The sequence below is a fragment of the Dendroctonus ponderosae genome, unplaced genomic scaffold (assembly GCF_020466585.1).
Source record: "Dendroctonus ponderosae isolate FM_Combo_2020 unplaced genomic scaffold, Dpon_F_20191213v2 Dpon_F_20191213_1, whole genome shotgun sequence".
In the NCBI taxonomy this organism is placed as follows: domain Eukaryota; kingdom Metazoa; phylum Arthropoda; class Insecta; order Coleoptera; family Curculionidae; genus Dendroctonus; species Dendroctonus ponderosae.
Window position 1 is genome coordinate 58639852 of NW_026017110.1, and position 22229 is coordinate 58662080.

Sequence of the window (22229 nt, forward strand, 5' to 3'; positions counted from 1 at the left end):
TCTTTTTTAAAGACAAACATTTTTGAGGCGAAATACCCAAAAAGAAGTTTGTAAAAAATGAATCCGCCTCAACAATATAGAACTTATCTACAATAATTTTAATAATCCATTAAAAAAGGCATCAAATATATTTTATATGACATGTGTGATAAAATTAGATACAATAAGATAATAAATAACTAGAGTAAATTTTGAAATTTTCCTGTGATCTAAACAGTAAACGTCCATAAATTGTTCCTGGAAGATTGCCGGTCATAAAAGGCAAATTCAACTTAAGCCTTTTATAAAATGGTGCTTCTGCTTAAAATAGGGCATTGCCAATTGAAGCGAAACTTATTCCTTTGGGCTCCTGCAGGATCTATTGAATGGCACTATTTCATCGGCTTCCGGCGTCATTTTTCTCAGAGTTGTTTATTAGGACAAATAAAGCTGTGACATATAAGTAGGACAGCTTCGATTGTTCACGTTGCCTTTTCCTTTGAGAGTATTTACAAAAGCTGTTTTTGACATAATAATAATTAACTAGTTTTCGAAAGTATTTAGTTGAAAAGTATTTAAGTATGCAAAATAAAAGATACATTATCCGACTGGAAAAATTTGATAAAATCTCAGTTTAAAACGGAAAGCAAAGAGGGCATTTCAATGATGCTGCCTTTGAATTGTTCGGCTCTATTCTGAATAGATTTTTCACTATTGAACCCAAGAGCGCTGCAAAACTCTCCGTGCTCTATTGACTTTTGTCACACCTTTGCCATTGAGCTATTTCATAGAAAACGATTTTTCTCCGGCATTTTGCAGTTAAGTAATCTATAAGTCCTGAAAGTTGACCTTAACAAAAACAGCTGTTCGGAGGCAACTAAACCCCGTTCGCCTGAACTTCCGGGGATAATATTAATTTTATTTTGTTTGACTTTCGCGATTACCTCGACTGGCTTTTAAGATTTAGCAGACTTGAAATGGAAGGCTTGATAAACGATGGAATTCAGAGTTTAAAAGCAGACGATCAGGGCGGGTTAATTTTTCATTCTCCTTAGATTCACATGAACAGAGTGCAAAAAGCTTTTCCGTTAGTTTATTTGTTGCCGATATTGAACGGGAACAGACATTGTCGACGTTTTTGTTTTCGGTGTTCCCGCAAATACACACATCTCAATCAATTTAGCAGTTTAGGAATTGCTGAGGCAACCGTCACTATTTTACGAAATTTAATCGGAAAGCAGATGGAACCAACAGACAATGGAATTACTAATGTACGGTAGATATCTAGAGCTGTAAATGTATTCTAAGGAACTAAAATCACGTCTTTCCTAAGTAATTCAACCGAAGTTCTTAGAAAGAGAATTGTGAGGCACATTTAACTTGAAAATGTGGTTCTAAGTCTAGTGCTCTAAATCAACAGCATAAATAATTGATAGGCTTTGTTCTTAATTGAATTTAAGTGCTTCTTCCAGTGTTAATTTTGCTGTATCTGCTTTACTTCACCCAACGATATTGCAAAATTCCTTCTGAACCCTGATCTGTGTGAAATGTAAAAGCAAAATCTATTCTGGAACTGGGTTTCAATGCGATACTGCATGAATTTGCATTTGCAATAGATTGCTGTATTAATTGAGCTCAATTAGTTATGTGGTTGCAACGGTTTCAGTTCTCACTGTCCCGGAGGTTTTACGCTTCGTATTCCGGAACGAAATTTTGCCTAAACTGGCTTATGTCATTGTCTCAATTACAGGATGGTGACATTTTCCGTCTCCCAATTTTCCGTCCAAATCGTGAAAACCTACTGGGGTGAGACATGGATGAGATATACCTCAAATTCTGAAACCTGGACGCTCCGCCAGTTGCAGATTCAGTTAACTTGGCAATTTCCAGGAATGCTTAGGAACGGGGATTGCCTACATAACTAACATATAAATCGATAACATATTTCAGGTCGTAATATGAAACAGATTCTTTGTATGCAGGAGCGTGCGAGGTATGTTTCTGGATTTGACTCACTACCCAACGTTTAAGTGAGATTGTATTAAACCAAGTTGAAGGAAGGTTAATAGGAAATTAACTTAAGTACGTTAGTCCCTTTCCTGTTCAATCAAGTATTCAATATCAGGTTATTTTGTATTTAATAGGGAAACCTTGCAAGTGCTGTATTTATAAGTAGTAATTAGTTTTGGATCAAGACATCAAAAGCAAGCTTCCTTTCAACGATCCTTTGGCGACGTAAGCAATTTAGAAGATGGTGAAATATAGTTTTCCTAGCTTTCTAAGCTTTCGCAATTGTAGTTAAAAGCTACCCAAAAGGAAATATCCCAGTAAATACATACAAGAGAGGAATTTTATTTGCTCTACTAAGGCCTCGAATGACAGATAAACTCTAACAATACGTAACTTAAAATGCAATTGCGTTGTGGAGTGCTGTTTACGGCGGTCTAAAGCTTTAAAACTTCGAGTAATTCTTTATTGAATTTTCTGCATATATGGTTTATGAATTGAACTTTTGAACGATAGAATTTCTGGAAAACCCTGGAAGTTTCTCTCAATCGCAAACACAAATTGCTCTTGTCTGTATTGAAGGATGCAATTTCGCAAGTGTGCAATTGCAATTAAGCGAAGGACTCACTGAGAACACTTATTGTTAATCGACTAACCCCGATTTGCTGTTTTATAAATTTTACATTAGGGACTAAACCCTCCGTTCAAAATGACTGCTAAAACCCTGATTGTTTTGAAAATATTCAAACAATCTCGTCGAAATGATTAATTTTTTACTACCTTGTTCCAGACCAATTAATACTCAAACCCAGCCAAGGTGTTAGAAAATTTATTTTATAATTTCACCCCTCATGCAAATCACTGAACAGATGGTACACCAATGATCTCCTCAAAACTTTCATTAATAATAGCTGTGAGTTCTGATTTCCCAGCCGCTTTCTACATCTACAATTCTCGTCATTAGCTGCATAAATATAAAATACGTTTTCATTTTTCTTTTATTGAATAGTAGTGAATAGCATCTCAAAGTTTTGCAGTTCTGGTACTCAGTGTATATGTAAAATTTTCTTGAAAACTTAGCAATTGTATGGATTTTAGGGTGCTTTTTTTGTGTTTGGATTTTAGTTAGTTTCCTCTGTTCTCTTGCTTTCTCTGTTTTGCACAACTTTCTATTCAGATTTTTTGTTAGTTAGATTAATTATTGTTAAATAAGAGATGTCTTTGCCATACATGCAAAGGGTAGAAAAGTTTGCCGGTTCGCATTGCTTCCCGACGTTTCGTTTATATCTGTGATGAACATAATCGAAGGCGACGAGGTAACGGACGAAGTGGTCTTCCGTATTTCTCTCCGACGACTGATAGGGATACGGAAAACAACTTTCGGCTATCGATATAAACCAATGTGGATCCTAACTCAATCAGTATTCATGTCATGAGCATAAAACATATATATTTTGGTATATTTAATGGTCATATCCATTTTGGTTACAATTAAAATCGTTTAGAGCAATAAAATGCAAATTGGAAGAGATTGATATTAATAATGTAAACTGAAAATTCTACGGTTGAAAAATTGGATTAATGTAACGAAAAGAAATAGAATTTGAATTCCATGGCCATTAAATAAACATATACATCCGCTTGGCTCACATGTCGCCGGAAATCTACATGTCTATTTGAATTCGAATGGAATCAATATATCATTATTTTGTTTCCACTGAGATCTGACTAGATATTCACTTTTTAAAATGCAGTGGATTTTGATACCTTTGAATAAAAGCCACTTATCCCATTAATGTTGAATAACTTCTGGGAATCAGACCATTTGATTTCCAGGAGCAAAGAGTCATAAGTGATGTTCTAGTAATGATACTGATAAGAAGTGTTTAAATTATACATTTTGCTTGGATGGAGTGAATATTTTCGATTCCAATTAATTTTACGCTTCGATATTTCTTAACCGAAATCACAAATCGAATACATTTTAGCTGTTCCACGCTTCTAAAGAGCCATTCACGAGTAAACATCAATTTTCCGCGAAAGATGGCAGACTGGGCCTCGATTATAATTAGAAATTTACCGATCGGCTAAATAATAACCCGAATTTTGCCCCATGAAGCTACATGACAGTATTGTTATATAGAGCCGATCTCGGGGTTGAACGCGTGCAGAACAGGCAAAGGAATAGATACATATAGTATATTGATATCGACATTGTCTCAAATTGAATGACTTAGTCCATTGACGCTAAAGAGCTAATTTCAGGAGAATTCGCGCGTTCCAGATTTTACTCCCATTGATAAACGAAATCATTTTCAATCGGGCTTCGTTTTCAAATAAGCCATAAATCGAGCTCAGATATTTTAAAGTAAGAGCTTGTTTTAATAATTGACAAGTTTTGAAACGCTCATTTTCCACAATTCACCCTACTAAAGGTAGCAAAGTTTTGATCATAACCATTTGGAGTTTGAATTCCACTCCCTCATATCTCCAGCTAGGAATAAACGAAATCCGACATTACAGCAGAAGCTTCGATTTTTGAATTGTTTGCCTCACTTCAGCAATTTCATTCCGGATTTTCCAGAAATCATTAAAGTACAAATAGAAAATTGTGGTTTGCGAAGGCGGGATCCAGCGTCAATGCCAAACATTCAATTAAAAACATTGCTGTTTCCTTATTTTCTGCTAGCAGAATATCCAATTATTGCTACACTTCTAACAAGATGCTGGACAATTGATTGCAATTAGTTTGTATCCTGTATATTCAATTTTTGCATGATAAAATCCGAATTTAATTAACAACAGTGGCATGCAGTTAACTCAGGCATTGACCTTTAAATTACTAGTTTTACGTAGAATGACATTTAAAGAGTGTATTATGGTTGCATAGTAATAAATACCTCAAAGTTCATCAGTGTCTCTTACAAAGCCCCAAAGCTGTCAGTTTAACTGAAACTTCATAATTAGCTTAGACATTTTTCGTCCAAAAGGGAAGAGTTGCAACTTCGAAAGCAAGCCAAACATTCTTAGCAGGTTTAATCTTTTAAGAAAATATTACCGACGTAAAATTTCTATTAAGCATATTATTAATTGAAAAGATTTAATATCAACCAAAAGTACGATATTTTGTGCTATTTTCTTCCGCACCATTCCGTCCTTTAAATCGTGGCTTTCCAGCTTTCTGCCAAAGCTTCCGTTTGAGCAGGCACAAAAGCTGAAAAATCGACCATCGATCATTGAAACACCCCAAAAGTGGCTAACTAATATATTCCTTAGCGCTATCAAATTCATTCAACTCCTTTAGCGCAGAAATAGGCCATCAATCCAGCAGCTGACGTTATCATCGTTTAAATAAAACCTCAGCTCGAGTGCGGCAGCTATAATGAAATGTCACCGTCTTGAAAATGTTGGATTTTTTCATTTTCAAATTAAAACATTTTCTATTATTGCGAGAAGTATTTTTATCGGGTAGCTCTCTTTCCGTGTCTTATCGCGCCCATCTCGAAGCTTAACTACATTACTGAGAACCTTTTCAAATTAACTGCCATAAGTTAAGTTTATTAATGGCCTTAACTGGCGAGTCGTTTTATGAATTATGCGTGTTTCATTTAACAAGTATCACTTGCAGTTGTAGCTTTGCTGTAACCGTAGTAAAAATAATTCAAATAAATTTTAACAAGGAAATAGAAAGTATCTTCGATTCGTCGCTAGATTTTTTGAGTCGTTGAACCTTTATTTCGGGCTTCAACCGAGCAGGATGCGTTATCAACAAACACTTCGTTAGCTTTGTATCTAATGGATATAAACTTCTCATTTAATTATTCGTCATTTACATAACTCACGCTCAAATTCTAAAACAACCATGGCATGCTTGGAAGTTTTAAATGTAAGTCACTTTAGTCACTTCGCGAATCTTTTCAAACCATCTGCATGTATAAAATAGTTAATCGTATTATCCAGCGAGATAAGAGTTTCGCTTGGTTTCAATCATTTTACATGCAAAAGGGAGTTTCGCTTCTTAGATTGCGTGCCTCGATATAAATTATGCTGGGACGTGGATACACCATTTTGCATTAGTTGTTTGTGTTACGCCAGGTTTTGTTACCAGCGCTTGCAATAAGCACATGTTCCTGTAAAAATCGCCGGAAGGCTTTATTAAATAGCTAATAAAGTGTTGAGTGCCAGCCCAATAGCAAAGTGAGCGGAAGTTACATTGTTGTCGGGAAATGCACTTCTTGAAAGAGGCAAAACGTTTTTATTTAACGCAGCAGTATGACAATGGAATTTCAGCCATTTACCATTAAGAGATTTTTATTAGACGCGCTCACTTCAAGCACGTAATTATTCTTTTTCTTGCGCTTCAAACATTCACTGAGCAATTGGCATCGCTATGACCAAAAACAACTAACAATGTGTTTGAAGAACTCGCATTTTACTCAAAGCAACTGCGGCAACATTGGCTACCTCAGCCACTTAGGAACTATTACACGAGAACTTGAAGGAAAGATACAAGAAAGCGCATAGATTTTTTTGTAATTTCACCGAGGGAACGTGTAAAATTCAGCGCAATTTTTCATTTGTGAGTGAAATATCGTCACAAAACCGCACTATTTATTCAGAGCCTGCAAAAGTCTTCGCCAAAGCAAGGAGGAAGTACACTTTAGAACATTGAGCAGCTTGCTTGTTGATATTTTTCTTAATAATCACAACTGTTTTCTATTGAAATGGATAATAAAGTACAAACGCTGTCGTTTAAGAAGATGCTCCTCAACTCATGTGACAAAATTCACCCACATATTGGTCAGACAAAAATATTGCGTTTAAACTTTAACTTGAGAAATGTCAGGTTTCAATGCGAAATATGTCGAAAACGGTGAAAGATATCGACTTGGAAGAAAGACCCATTTTTGCGTGGAAACTATCTAAGAACGTGCTGGTGCCTGCAAATAGTGGTTTTTGAAAACCTAAAATTGTGATGTTTCGAATGGCTCCAGACGATTGCGCCTCTTAGAAACTGCAAGTTAAGCAATAGGAAATTCGATTTCTCAATTACACTTTGACGCTCTGTACCTCGGAAACTTTGGGATAAGAGAAATATCCCCGAAACACAATATTTCTGCGTATATAATATGCCCATACTTGAGGACTGTACACAACAAAATGAAGTTTTTCTAGTTACTCTTCCTTCCTTCTTTGCTATTCATTATTCTTCACTTTCACTGGCAATTTCTGTTTACCAAATTTGTACATATAATTACTCGACCTTTTCTTCAGTTAACGCAGTATTAGATTAGCCACTTATCACATTAAATTAATTATAAATCAAACAAACTAAATTTTGCCATCGTTTTTGTTTACTGCGGTTTATATATAACGTCTTCTGGCAATTTATTTTCTTTGTGGACTCACTCACTTCGTCATCTGTTTTTCCATCCAATAACTGTTGCTTCTTATTTACTCCATTTCCAATAAGTATTCCCGAAGTATTTTTGTTTGAGAACACTTAAAAAGGATATTTCAGGGACATTTCAAGGGATTATTTTGAAGGCGTGGAACGCAGCTCTTTAATGAGAATTTGGAAACGCGAAAAGCTTGCTCATTTATAGCAATATGGAAGAATCTGATTTAAAATTGCGTAAATCACATTGAAATTGAGCTGTCGCAAAATTGATGTATGGTAAATAAACTGCCAAAAATGCGGATCCCAGTGGAGAGGCTCGTATTGATTAAACAGGGTTAAATTAATTTTACTACCCTACAACTCCCCGTGTCGGTATTTAAAATGTAAATCTCTCAAGTATTAGTCAATTAATTCTCAGCTCACATAAATTCTATTAATTTATGCGAGAAAATAAATAATAAATGTTACAATTATTATAGCGAAGCTCAGGTTTTATGGCTTTCTGGCTACACACGTGAAAGCTCATGGTGGAACATTTATCAGGTCATGGATAACATTAAAGGATTCGCATGCATAAAAGAGCTAAAAATCAGAAATTTTGCTGCTTTCCTTTAGAATAAAATGCTGTAAGCGCGTATACATATACTTAATTGTTGGAAGTTTCATCAGTGGGCTTTGAATATTGTCGAACAATTAAAAATACCTCAGATTGTTCAATTTCAACCTGTTCAATGTAATTGTTGTTGATTCTCTTCGATTCGAATATTTGCCCTGATAATTCGCTGGAGACAAAACCGAGCGAATTAGCAGAAATAATATTTGTTCGGCAAATTAACTTTCATCACATTGACATCTGCTGGAAATTCGATGTGTTAAGGTACTCAAAGAAACCAATACTAACCGCATATGTTGTTGAGCCAAAAGCAATAATTAATTATAACTTTTGTTAGTTTTCTTTAAATGAAATATTAAAAACTGTTTTATTTGAGAATAATTTTGTTCTTCTTCGTTTAATTTGAAAACGCGTCATTAAAATTTCATTAATCCCCATATGTCTTTTTCCCCGATAAAACCGCATAAAGTTGATTTCTTAGCTGAAAGCAAGTGATGATGTCGGATATTTCCTCGTGCTTCGAAGGTAGTTTCCGGCATAGCTGATCTCGTCGCTATCTGGCAACTTTTTCGCTTAAAGGCAGATACATTCATCGAAAATGTATTACAGGAATCCCATCCATGATATGTGCGACCTATACAGCTGCATTTTCAGTTCTATCTTTATAGGCGTTTTAGGCATTCCATACGTATGAAATATACAGGATTTTAGATTCCTGAAAATGCCACGACCTATCCGCTTTTGCCATAAAAAGGGGTTTGGAGAGACAGCGAAAAACGTTAAGGAAATTCGGAATTGCTATGGCATGATTTAAGAAACTGACGTCATATTTTACGTGAGACTTTGCATCCAAGAGGAATGTGTCAGCTCGTGGATTTATTTTTAATATACGTTCATCTTAAATTGAATAAATAAAATCAGAATTCCAGTTTTTCCAGCAAAACAAGATGCAAATCCAAGCTACGCTAATGTGAATTTTGCTGTTATTAAATGTTGAAATATTTATATTTCACAATCAATCACTTTAAATGCAGAGCATATTCCAAAGCTACTGAGGATTAACAAAGTATTTAAATCACTAGAATAACAGAGTTCTCCATTATACAGAAACATTAAAAACATTAAAATGATTTAATGCGGTTTGTTGCCAGTGTTCTGTTTATTTTGACTAGGTTTATTAGAAATGTACATATAGCAGAATTCAATTTGCTGTTAAATCCCGGCCTTATATATCTACTAACTTATATTTTTTGGCTTTTCAACTGATTTAGGTTTTTCGTTGTTACGACCCATTCTATACACACGTTGATAACCCCGTATTGAAAAGCCAAGATATTGCAGATGAATTCAAAGAAATACTTTCTGGCGCTTTGTCCATGTTTTGTATGTGCCCTCGGGCGGTTTTTATATTTTGTTTTATTGCAGTTGAAAGAGTACATTTTTTCCCGACCAAATAAAATTACAAACAGGAGATAGGAAATCCGTGTTTCCTTCAGTGTTGATCTGTCGAAAGTGAAAAATGGGGAAAGGCGCGTATTTAACATTTTTAACATATAAATCTTCTCTAGCTATGTACTTTCCATATTGATTCAGTTACTGGATATTTCGATAGGTTCAAATCCAATTTAAAGAGAAAAGCGGTAGTGTAATGTCAGCTTGCGACTAATTTATGAACTTGCAAGCTGCAACCTTCACTAAAAGTTTATTCGATTTTTTCACTCAACGCTTGCGGTTCCCATTTCCAACAATAAAATACTCGAGTTTGAACTACTTAGCAGTCTCATAAGCGAAATTAAATCACTGCCTACCTATAAAAACATTCATCAAAGCTGAGTTACACGGATGAAGGTCCTGATGCGGGTAAATTTATGGCAGTCTATATGCTTAACCTCAGGAGGATATTTGACTGCGTTTCTCGTCCTAATCTTCCAGGAAAATTGAATTGTGAAGAGTAGCTGCGTAGTAACCATATTATTTCCATTTTTATGTAATTCCTTGGAATACCCCAACGTGCAAAGGTCATTATCCGTGGTATTTATGATGCATTTTGCTGGTCGTTTACTTTACAATTTAATTCAAAAAATAAAAATTTGAACTCTTTAAGCGGATGGAAAATTTTTGCCTGTGGCAATTTAAAAATTTAAATAAAAAACCGGGATTGGTCTCATGATTCAAAAACATATATTGGGAAGAAAATTACACCAAACTATACCAAACTGATCAAAGTACTTTGTATATATCACGTATCTGTTGTATATATAATTTTTCGTACCAAAACGCGTTGTCGATAAGCTCAGAGCGTTATGGGTATCAATCATTTACATCTCCATTATGCGTTTGATGCTCACACATATCGAGATAATGAAAATAGATCAATTAGTTACACAGTTATAGGTTTATCTTTAAACCGCATTACATACCATTCTCACTCGCTGATAATCATATATAGGGATTAGTTAAAGGAATTAACAAATCAGGTATGAGATTCAATTTGAAATTAAATTGATGCTTATTGGATTAATATGACATCCCCATCTGATTTAACTGATTATATCACACATAACTCGAAATCCTTAGGATAACTATGAAATTGTAATTTCATATTGCTATATTGAGAGATGCTCCTCTAAATTTTAAATAATGTAATTCCAAGTTTCTTGTGTAATAAAATATTTTAATATGAGCTTTATTATATTTCTCTTGCCCGACCGTTTGAGTCTCTATTCGGACGAGTTATCCATATATTCGCTTTGATATTACAACATACTTTGCTGGATATATTTACATAGTTGGAATGGACATTTGCAATATAGTGAAATAAAATCTCATGAATTTTATGTTATTTTCTTACCACATTATAATATAATAGGGGAAATTTTAAATTGAATAAAGAATATATTGGAGATAGCTTTGCTCTTAACAATGCCGCTGTTATTAAAATGATAAATGGATTTTCCGTGGACGTTTATTTGGATATAACGTGTTTGCGTGCTGAAAATTGTTTTCCTACTTTTCGGAATTTTCCCTTTTGTCCTGCAGAATTAAGAACTGAGTTGGCTTATATTATTCTACTATCTCAACCTTATCGTATCTGGCAAGTTAATTAGACACTTTTGCCAATTAAAAGGAGAGCCATTTCGTTTGAGAGCTACATGCAGACTTTATATTGTTCCTCTTCTGCCACTATCTATTACAGAACGCAAACCGCTTAGTATTAGCCGGAATATACTGCTGCGGTTTTAAAGCTAGATTGTGTAGCGCACATTTTGAGGATGTCATTTGTATAGTTTATCTAGGTTTCGGCTACAAACTGTAGCGGTTTCGGTTTAATTGTTATCGAGAATCTTACTGACCGAATACGCATTTTATAAATTACTCAGTTATCTATCTCAAAAAGAAGATTTAAGCGGCCACAAACTTAATATTATTTCTATGTATCTGTAGTAAAGTCTTCTATCATTGATAAATCGCATAAAAAATATTCAACAGACAAATTTTCCGAACGTTTTTGGTGTTTTTATTTATTATTTAGCAAGCTGACCTCCAATCTAATTGAAGCGCTATTGGATCCATTCGAAAATTGAAAGAGGAATTAGTTTTTAATTACCTTAGGGCTTGCCGCTTCTAAAAATATCATATTCAAACATTTGAATTGTTGCCATTTTAAAAAGGTCTTGAATAGAGGGATTTTTATTGACATTTTCAATTAAAGCAACGGAACCGAGTTTAGTACTTAATTGAGGATCAGAGAATAATGAAACCCCTGAAAGCTGTTCGACGGTTTCGTGTTCAATTTCCAAAAAAATATTCATTTTCTTACATTTTCATTTTGTTGCCTTTGGTATCTAAAGAAGCCGGAAAAATATGAAAATATGTAAATATGAAATATTTATGCAGCCAAGCAATTTTACCAATATTACAATATTCATTGATTCCATAATATATAAAGTATATTAGTAACGTTACTACGTACGCGGTTATACCATCAAAGGATTGTATTCCATTTATATTAGCGGGAACTTTGGAGCATTAATTGTTCTTCAGTTTACGGTTTATTAACTCTCGATAGGAGGATGGATATATGAAATCCACATCTGCATGATATTGAAATTTAGCTTAACAGCTCATCCCTAAAGTAAAATAGCCCGACAGTGAAGCTGCTGCTTTGTTTAGACTTTTAACCCGCCAAAGCACAAATTATTTAGTCTTCAAGCTTGACTGAATATTCAAACGACTTCAGGATTCTAAATTTTATATAATTTGACTCTCGAAGCACAACAATGCGAAACGAGGATCTGTTGCTATTTCAATAAAAGAGCGATGGATTACATTCGAGTTTCTGCGAAGAAACTTTTCTGAATCATCTATTAATATTTTCTCCATTTAGATTCGTTTGGACTGTGCGAATTATTTTTAGATAAATGAAGCTCGATGCAAAATAAAAATTATCTACTATAAAAATACTACGAAGCGCCGGAGCTTCAAATTACGTTGTTTATTAAAGCAAGAAAGCTGAAACCCAACTTGACCTGAGTTTTATAATAAAACTAAAAACTCAATTTCTTAATAAAATAGTTGAATGAACTGAATTTACAATTTATCTTTTTGATGTCGCAACAGATGCTTTGACGAAAATTCATTTAGAGCCGGAAAATTTTCTATTTATTTGCAATAAGCAATTACTACTTGGCTCAAGGCTCTATTCAAAGCAGATGTTCTCAAAGCAACTGGAACTGTTTGTGTGAGCTTTCTACTTGGGATTATTATGTACTAATTAGCAGACTCCAAGATTTTAAGCGCAATTTATTTTTGGACATTGACAGCAAATTTTTTTTCAAGATTAAAAATAGGTTCCGACGGAAATTTTGCTACGGGCCACAAAACGCTGGTTATGCAAAAAAATGCAAATAAACTTCCACAATTTTCCTGTCAGGTGGAAACGCGGTTTGACCACTCATAGTTCCGCTATTTCGCTTCCTCAAATTGCACGGTTGAAGTTGAATTTTGTCTTTTAATCTTTGAAATATTGAAATCAATTTGGCTGGTTTTCCTGATTCCAAATGCTTGGCACGCTGAAAATCTTAATCATATAAATGGAAAAAAACCGTAGCGTTCTTGATATCTTGTGCCCAAATATAATATCACAAGAAACAAAAAATACCTAATTTCACTAAGTGGTCTATTTGTGAAATTGTAAGCTGAAAAATATCAATCCTGATAAACGCCCACGAATTATATTTATAAGCATGGGAATTGGCGTCAAATATTCTCATTCGTTTTTCATTTCGCTATTTACTTTTAACCCTGGTACTAAGGCCTCCATCTCTCAAAACACTGATTCTTTTTGCACAGTGGCAAGCGACTAATGTGGGAGTTGGAGGCATTTATTAATGGATTGGGAGAAAAAACAGTTTTTGCCATTTGCCCATTGAAATCTAGGACTGAAATATGGAACGCCTTTTGTTAGCTCGTGGGCAGCTTACAATTTGTGATGAAGATTAACTAATCGAGCGTTTTAAAGAAATTACAAAGCCAAAAAAACAGCAGGAAAAGAATAACACTGGAACTGAATGGAAAATTTGTAGATAAGGCACGAGATTAAAGGAACAAATTGCACTCACTGAACGTGAAAGTATAAACAGATTGGCAAGGTTAAATAACAGTAACGGACATAGTCAGATTAGAAGAGAAAAGGCACAGAAAGATGATGGACTGAAGGACGAAAAAGTGGGATTAACTTAATTAAATAGAGTTTACTCTATCTTTGGCTTCGATAGTGTTGATGATTCTCGAACGAATAACCCAAACTATTGAAAGTTTCAGTTTGATAATCCATTGAAAGTTTTTCGGGAGTTGGAAGCGTGTTTCCAAATACTGAAAACTAAGACGCTGGTTTACTTTCAGGAAGAAGCAAATCTAATTTGTATAAATATTGCAAATTGGAATTCAGTAAATGTTCAAATTAAATCCCGATTGAAGCAACAAGAAACACCGATGTGCCGAAATGGGATTGGAAATGCGCCAGGAAGATGTATATGTAATCGAACCTTTTTCCCTGCGATTGAAATGAGCCAGATTTTGTGGGGAATTGGAAAAAACATCAATTAAACGGGTTTCTACCCGTGGGAGTGGCAATTAACATAACAGGCATATTCATATAGAATCAATTTTATTCAGAAAGTGTAAATTAATTGGAGATTTATAATGAAAAAAATATTATATAATCTATGATGCACGTTTTATTCTAAAACAACGGTAAGGCCCTAGCATCCGCTTTAATGCATTCGTTTTATAGGAATCCAAATTCCATTTCGCCTCAATTGAATGAAACTACTTTAATAAATCTTAAGTCCTAATAATAGCAATTAGCGTTATCAGGATCCAAACGCTTTGTTCTTAATCCCCGAAGGTTTAGAATCAAGCGACTAATACAAAATAGAAATGTTGCGCCTCATTGGTTGTAAATTTCCGAGAGTTAAGACATTCTTTCTCAGTTTCACCGAATATTGGCACATCTTGACTTGGAAATAGATAATAGAATTTATATCCGAAGGTTGTAAATTGTTGGTTCTGAACTTCTGGGACCGTACAAACTTTAACTGCTTTAGTTAGTGCTAATGAAGGACGCCGGGTCTAGGTCTAACCGAGGTACAAATTTCTCAATGTAAATTTTATGAATGAGCATTAAAAGAACATTCTCATTTTCATGATTTAATTGCTTTGCACGGATTTTCAGTGCGCTGTTGTTATTGGTGATTTGAATATTTAATTGAAATTAATGTTAAATCTCTCATTATATAAACGGGCCGATTTCAATTGGCGCGGAAAGTAAAATGGAGTCAATTAAATCATTTAAAGAGAGGACGTATGGAAAATATACGTTTTATTAAGTCGCATTTTGTGGCAGTAGCGGCCGGTTTGGATTGAGCCTGCTTTCATTTTGTAAAAAATGGAAGACGTTTCGGAACTTTTCGCGCTAAAATACGGCCATTTTAGAAATTTAAAGCGGTTTTAATCCTGTTCCAAATTCGTTACCAGAACAAACAATTGTAAGTTTTTGGGACGGTACTGAACACATACGAACTCAGTACACTTATTTTATGCAATTAATTTATAGCCGGACTTGTTGTTCGACAATTACCCAAAAAGCGGCGTGTAGATCCGCACATTGATCTATTTGTTAATTTAGACCATTTTGGATACAGTAAATTTTGTTTTATTGGCAATAACAAATACGATAACAATTCGCATATTAAAGCAAACAGTTGCTCGAAAAGGGCAGCTTATTAATGTAAAGCGTATGTAGCTAATATTACACTAAAGCACCCCGTTATGCTCTTTAAACATGAACGAAATAACTATATTCCTATATACTGCTAATTTCCCTGCACCGAAGTGTAACGTATATTGATCAAGAAGCAACAGTGCCTACTTTCTATTGGGGGATATTTTTCAAATCGTGGGCGATTTTTTATTTTAATCGTGAAATGCACTTCTGCATAATTTAAAGGGGTATGACACACATTTTCTTTAAAAAATTTTTAAAAATGACCTGAGGTACAGAGGCGATTAGCTTGTGCAGAACTGGAAGTCATTGGTTAAATATTGCAACTATGAAGGGATGCATTGATAAACTATCAGAAGTTAGAAAATAACCAGTTGAAGCTGTATGTACACACATAAAGTGTGTGCGTTTCTGTTTTGTTTACACGAACCAAGTTTTCCAAAAATTTGCGCACCCAAGACGCGTTAACGACCAAATAATAAATTAAATCATTTAAAGAAAGGACGTATGGAAAATATACGTTTTATTAAGTCGCATTTTGTAGCAGTAGTGACCGGTTTGGATTGAGGTTGCTTTCATTTTGTAAAAAATGGAAGACGTTTCGGAACTTTTCGCGCTAAAATACGGCCATTTTAGAAATTTAAAGCGGTTTTAATCCTGTTCTAAATTCGTTACCAGAACAAACAATTGTAAGTTTTTGGGACGGTACTGAAGACATACGAACTCAGTGCACTTATTTTATGCAATTAATTTATAGCCGGACTTGTTGTTCGACAATTACCCAAAAAGCGGCGTGTAGATCGGCACATTGATCTATTTGTTAATTTAGACCATTTCGGATACAGTAAATTTTGTTTTATTGGCAATAACAAATTTGATAACAATTTGCATATTAAAGCAAACAGTTGCTCGAAAAGGTCAGTTTATTAATGTAAAGCGTATGTAGCTAATATTACACTAAAGCACCCCGTTATGCTCTTTAAACATGAACGAAATAACTATATTCCTATATACTGCTAATTTCCCTGCACCGAAGTGTAACGTATATTGATCAAGAAGCAACAGTGCCTACTTTCTATTGGGGGATATTTTTCAAATCGTGGGCGATTTTTTATTTTAATCGTGAAATGCACTTCTGCATAATTTAATGGGGTATGACACACATTTTCTTTAAAAAATTTTAAAAATGACCTGAGGTACAGAGGCGATTAGCTTGTGCAGAACTGGAAGTCATTGGTTAAATATTGCAAATATGAAAGGATGCATTGATAAACTATCAGAAGTTAGAAAATAACCAGTTGAAGCTGTATGTACACACATAAAGTGTGTGCGTTTCTGTTTTGTTTACATGAACCAAGTTTTCCAAAAATTTGCGCACCCAAGACGCGTTAACGACCAAATAATAAATTAAATCATTTACAGAAAGGACGTATGGAAAATATACGTTTTATTAAGTCGCATTTTGTGGCAGTAGTGACCGGTTTGGATTGAGGTTGCTTTCATATTGTAAAAAATGGAAGACGTTTCGGAACTTTTCGCGCTAAAATACGGCCATTTTAGAAATTTAAAGCGGTTTTAATCCTGTTCTAAAATCGGTACCAGAACAAACAATTGTAAGTTTTTGGGACGGTACTGAAGACATACGAACTCAGTGCACTTATTTTATGCAATTAATTTATAGCAAGACTTGTTGTTCGACAATTACCCAAAAAGCGGCGTGTAGATCGGCACATTGATCTATTTGTTAATTTAGACCATTTCGGATACAGTAAATTTTGTTTTATTGGCAATAACAAATTTGATAACAATTTGCATATTAAAGCAAACAGTTGCTCGAAAAGGTCAGTTTATTAATGTAAATCGTATGTAGCTAATATTACACTAAAGCACCCCGTTATGCTTATTAAACATGAACGAAATAACTATATTCCTATATACTGCTAATTTCCCTGCACCAAAGTGTAACGTATATTGATCAAGAAGCAACAGTGCCTACTTTCTATGGGGGGTTACTTTTCAAATCGTTGATGTTGATTTTTATCGTGAAATGCACTTCTGCTGCATAATTTAATAGGGTATGACACACATTTTCTTTAAAAAAATTAAAAATGACCTGAAGTACAGAGGCGATTAGCTTGTGTAGAACTGGAAGTCATTGGTTAAAGATTGCAAATATGAAGGGATGCATTGATAAACTATCAGAAGTTAGAAAATAACCAGTTGACGCTGTATGTACGTACATAAAGTGCGTGCGTTTCTGTTTTGTTTACATGAACCAAGTTTTTCAAAAATTTGCGCACCCAAGACGCGTTAACGACCAAATAATAAATTAAAGCTAAACTGTTTTTTTTTTACCTGGTAACATGATAAAGAAGAGCGCCGCAGCTAGCAGCTGGTGAAAACCTCGTTTTCTTCGGACCATCTCAAACTATTGCTTCTTCGGATTCATGTCCTCTTCAAGAAACCTCCGGAGTATGCCGTCATGCCCCAAGAGGCAGACAGCACGTCACCTCACTCACTTCGCTACGGCTTAGGACCAGCACTAACTGCTGGCTGCCGTGATAGAGTCCACTAGAGGTATTTCCATAACTGTCAAGCCGTCTTTGCAAGCTGTGCTCTCGTGCTTCGGACGCACGTTTAGTCGCTTTAAACCAGCCGCTCTCGATGCAAAACGCGATCAATAGGAACTCTGCGCGCGCTAGAAGTTGCTCTTCGATGTCGACTATTCAGGATCTCTATACTTCCCAAACTAAGAGAACTCTGGCACAGCGGAAATAAAAGATAGGACGGCCTCTATAGCGTATTTATACAGTCAGTTTCGATCACGCGCGCTTTTGCAACATGCTCTCTAATAACAAATTATAAACAACCAACCAGGAGAAGCTAACATCCCCTCTTGGCGTCCAATTGGTAACAATGCGAAGGAAGCATTCATAGATCGCTGTTTTGATACGGCTGATCATTCTTCTCTTATGAGCTATATTTCACAAAGGGATTTATTAATTCCACATCAACTGCTAGGAGATTAATTAATCTCTATCCACATTGTTCTTTATTTATTTTGCTCCTTCAGCTTCATAGGATAAAAGGGCTTTAATTGGATGACCTAAAAATATATGGCACATTTTCCCACATATTACCAATTTCAAACAAACCCAAACTTGCCAGCTTAAAGTCATATAATTAATGCAAAGGGTAGGGCTCCATAGATCGGCGGCTTTAGCTATAAGTGCTAAGTTTGCAGTTTTCTTAACCAAATTTTCGAAATTCGAAAAAGTTCCCTTTCACCCCAATTCAACGAACATTTTAAGTAGATTATTATGCCAAATAACGCGTCTCGAAAGGGCCTGTGGAAAATCAATCCTCAAATACAGGGGGTCAGTAGTACAAAGCTCCTTTAGAGCACAATCCGGGTTACAAGTTCATAGGCGTACACCTTGGGAATTTTTAGTTTCAATATATTAGCCCCTGTAGTTAACTTTCAATTTTGTCGAACACAACAGGGACATAATGGTAAGATCGATTGTTTAAATCGCGTACACGAAGAAAGAATTAGCAATTGAAAACTGTTGTAAAACATCCTGAATTCTGTATCAAAAATTAAAGGACATTTTGTCAGATTATTAATCTTCTTCAGATTCATATCAATTGGGTCTTTAATAAGAAATTCCTCGAGCAAAGTCAAAGACGTTTCCAGGCAAAAATTTCATTCAACGCGACGTAGGTTGACAATTCCCTAATAACATTTATATTGCTTTATCAAATCTTCTCGCTTTATTAATTTTACAATTAATTCGCATACAGCTTGTTTGATACCAAATGAAATTAATTTTGGACATTCCAGGCATTTTTTCGAAAGCTCCAAATATTTTGCAATTAAGTAAAGCAAGGGCTAATTGTCTTCAAACAATTTCAAACTCTCATCCAACCGAAAATAACGATTTATTCACGTTTATGGTTGTTTGCATGTATGCTGCATATTTGACTCAAAATATTTATCAATCAGAACATTATGAAGCTTTATACCGGAAATTGCGCGAATTTGAGCCAACGAATCTCTGAAAGTTACCATATTCATCAAAAATGATAAACAATCTGTGGTTTCAGTTAATTAAAGTAAAGATTTCTGACTTGAGCATACCGGATTAATTTCCTTCGAGTTTTAGGAAATTAAATTAGTGATTATTTTAAAACCAGGATTTTCGGGTAACCAGCACCTCTATATCGTGCATTTGAGAGGGGCTTAATAATATTTATGCTAACTGAAGAGCTAAAGCTTTAATAACGGCGACTCATCATTAGATTTAGGGTTGCTAAATGAAATAATAATTAAATAAAAAAAGAAGAATGACAGGGATAAATTAATTAAATAATGCGATTGAATAAAGAGAAACGAAGGATCTGCAGGAAAGTAGACATTTGCCCCCAAAAGTAAGAAATAAATGTGAAAAAATATATTACAGGGTGTACGGTAAGCACATGATCAAAATTACATTTTTCGGCTTAAAAGAAGGCTATATGACTTAACTTTTTATTTATTGATGGTCAAAGTTCTACAAGAAAATGATGTTTTTCGAAATATCGGGAAAATGATGATGGCTATGAGTTTGTTCTTCTGTAAAATTCATTTTTTATGGAACAGCCACGTTCATCAGCTTTGGACAGTAGTAAATCGTTGTGTGCTTTAGTACAAAAACTACAAGCACTTTTTATTGGGTGGCTGGAATCTACTGTGATTTTGTTAGATGATGCATTGGTCTTTTGTCGACATGTTTGTGCTTTTTGTAAAATATTGTGGCATTAACAGTTTTTGTCCCAAAATATTATTTATCTTGCCTTGCTATTAACAATGTAAAATTGACGAAAAAGCGAACTTTTGAGCTGAGCTCGGTAACTTCATCAAACATAGGAGCAAATCCAGAAGAAGTTTCATTCACATCCATCAAAGCAATGTTCCGATATTACAAAAAACGTAATTCAAGATTTGTTAATGTGAACAGTTATTTAATGTCTAAAAATATGAATTGGCAAGTAAACGGAAATTTTTTTGCGCCAAACCCGAATTATTTTACAAAAAGTCCAAAATGTTGAAAAATGATTGGTGCATCATCCCCAAGAAAAATCAGTTGATTCCAGCCATCAAATAAAAAGTTCTGGTAGTTTTTGTACCAAGATACTAAAGAATTACCCACTTGCCCAAAGCGGACGGACTCGGTTGCTTTATCAAAATATGAGTTTCACATCAGAACAAGTTTAATTCAAATCCATAGTATCAAAAGACTTTTCGAACAACTTTGACTATTAATAGCAGACGCGACAGACAACTTTTTTTGAATAAAAGTTACATCAAAAAATGTCGTCTTGATTATGTCGTTACGGGACACCATCTACAATAGACAGACAGCCAAGCAAAATACACAATAGGCATTAAGAAAGTATATCTGTTCTGTACAAAGCATCTTCAGTTGTTATTAGAAATCAATTAAGCTCAATGCAGACAAAAGTGCGGTAAGACAAAGCTGAAAGTTTCTCGTTCAAATGCGAATTTACGCCTACGCCCTAGTTTAAATTATTGCTCAACCTGCAAATGGAAAAGTTTTAATTTTCAACAGTCCTAAAGGTTTAAAACATTTCTAAAAGGTCGTTTTAATTTTGAGCCAGAAAATTTGGGGGTGATTTAGGTGAATGTAGACTTCGCTGCAAGGAAAAGCTTTTCGCTTTTACAAAGTAATAAATGCGACCGATTTTAAAACTAGGAACTAAATAATATATGTATTTGTTTTTAGGTCGGAAAGATACATTTAACGACGGAGCAAGGCGAGCATGTGCGAAAAAGACCTCAAGAGGAGACCTATTTAATATTTAGTTACGGACGGAAACTTGCTTTATGTAGCAATTAAGCGGCAAATGCGTTCTAAAGCCGGCATTTGGACCCCGCAAGATGTAATAGAAACTCAAATAAATGTCTCAACATACGAATTTTGATGTATTAAATGCAGTAAGCTCCTTTTCCTTAAGCTCTGACTGCTGTCCAATTTGTATTCACAGAATAAAAATCTGTGAAACATGTTTAATAATTAAGTTGAATGTCGGCTCTAAAATATTTAACTTAGAACCATTGGAATTGCGGGACCGACTGAAATAAGAATGTCGCGAGCTTACTCCAATTATGCTTTGCCCTATTTTATACCTCTTTAGAAGACATATTTTAAGGCTGCTGCGCGCAAGATTAGGTACATGTTAGTAGCTTGGTCCAAAATTACACAATTGATTAAATGTTTTGAGCTGGAAACTCCATTTATCAACTCGCAAAATACACATTTGAAGAGAAATCAAAGGTTTTGCAAATATTTTCTTATCTCATATGTATACAGCACGGTTTGGGGAAAGCACAACGCAACTACACGAAGCAAATCATTAGTCTTGTCTTATCGTAAGAGGAAACTCGAGTGGATTTACATATCGTTACTAATTCCATTGAATAATAACACACCCGCGAATTATTTTTTCATCGAAAATCGTTTAAAACACTGAATTTCTCTGAATAACGTGGCTACAACCATATTTTTAAATCCCAAAGTAGAGCAAAAATGCAACGGTGGAAACTACTGACCTACTGCCTTCTTGGTAATGATTTAAGGCAATTGAGGTGTCAGCTGTTATGGGGTCGGAACACTACAATTCTGCTTTAAATTCATTTTTGACTAGTCACGTTGTTGAGCTTAGATTAATGTTTACTGCCCAAACTTAAGCCCAATGTGAATTTATTCTGTTAATGGAAATTTTCAAAATCAAAGAAATTATTGGCATTCTCCAGCTGATATAAGTGAGCACAGATATCGGACTGTGTTACTATCAGGCACTTCCAGGACCAGTTCGGAGCCTATTAGATTTCATCAATTGAAATAATACCCCTGCACTTCATTTTGTCCAAATATTTTAAA

General features: G+C 34.7%; 1 protein-coding gene across 3 annotated transcripts in view; it reads right to left on the reverse strand.

Annotated features, from left to right (window-relative positions):
* Positions 1-18038, reverse strand: part of LOC109532874 (neuronal acetylcholine receptor subunit alpha-7) — a 69197-nt gene extending 51159 nt beyond the window's left edge. For all 3 annotated transcript variants that reach the window (XM_019897973.2, XM_019897974.2, XM_019897976.2), the window contains exon 1: positions 17641-18038. In XM_019897973.2, coding sequence (XP_019753532.2) covers positions 17641-17707 — 67 coding nt within the window. In that variant the 5' untranslated portion in view covers positions 17708-18038. The remainder of the gene's footprint in view (positions 1-17640) is intronic.
* Positions 18039-22229: the final 4191 nt, after the last annotated feature.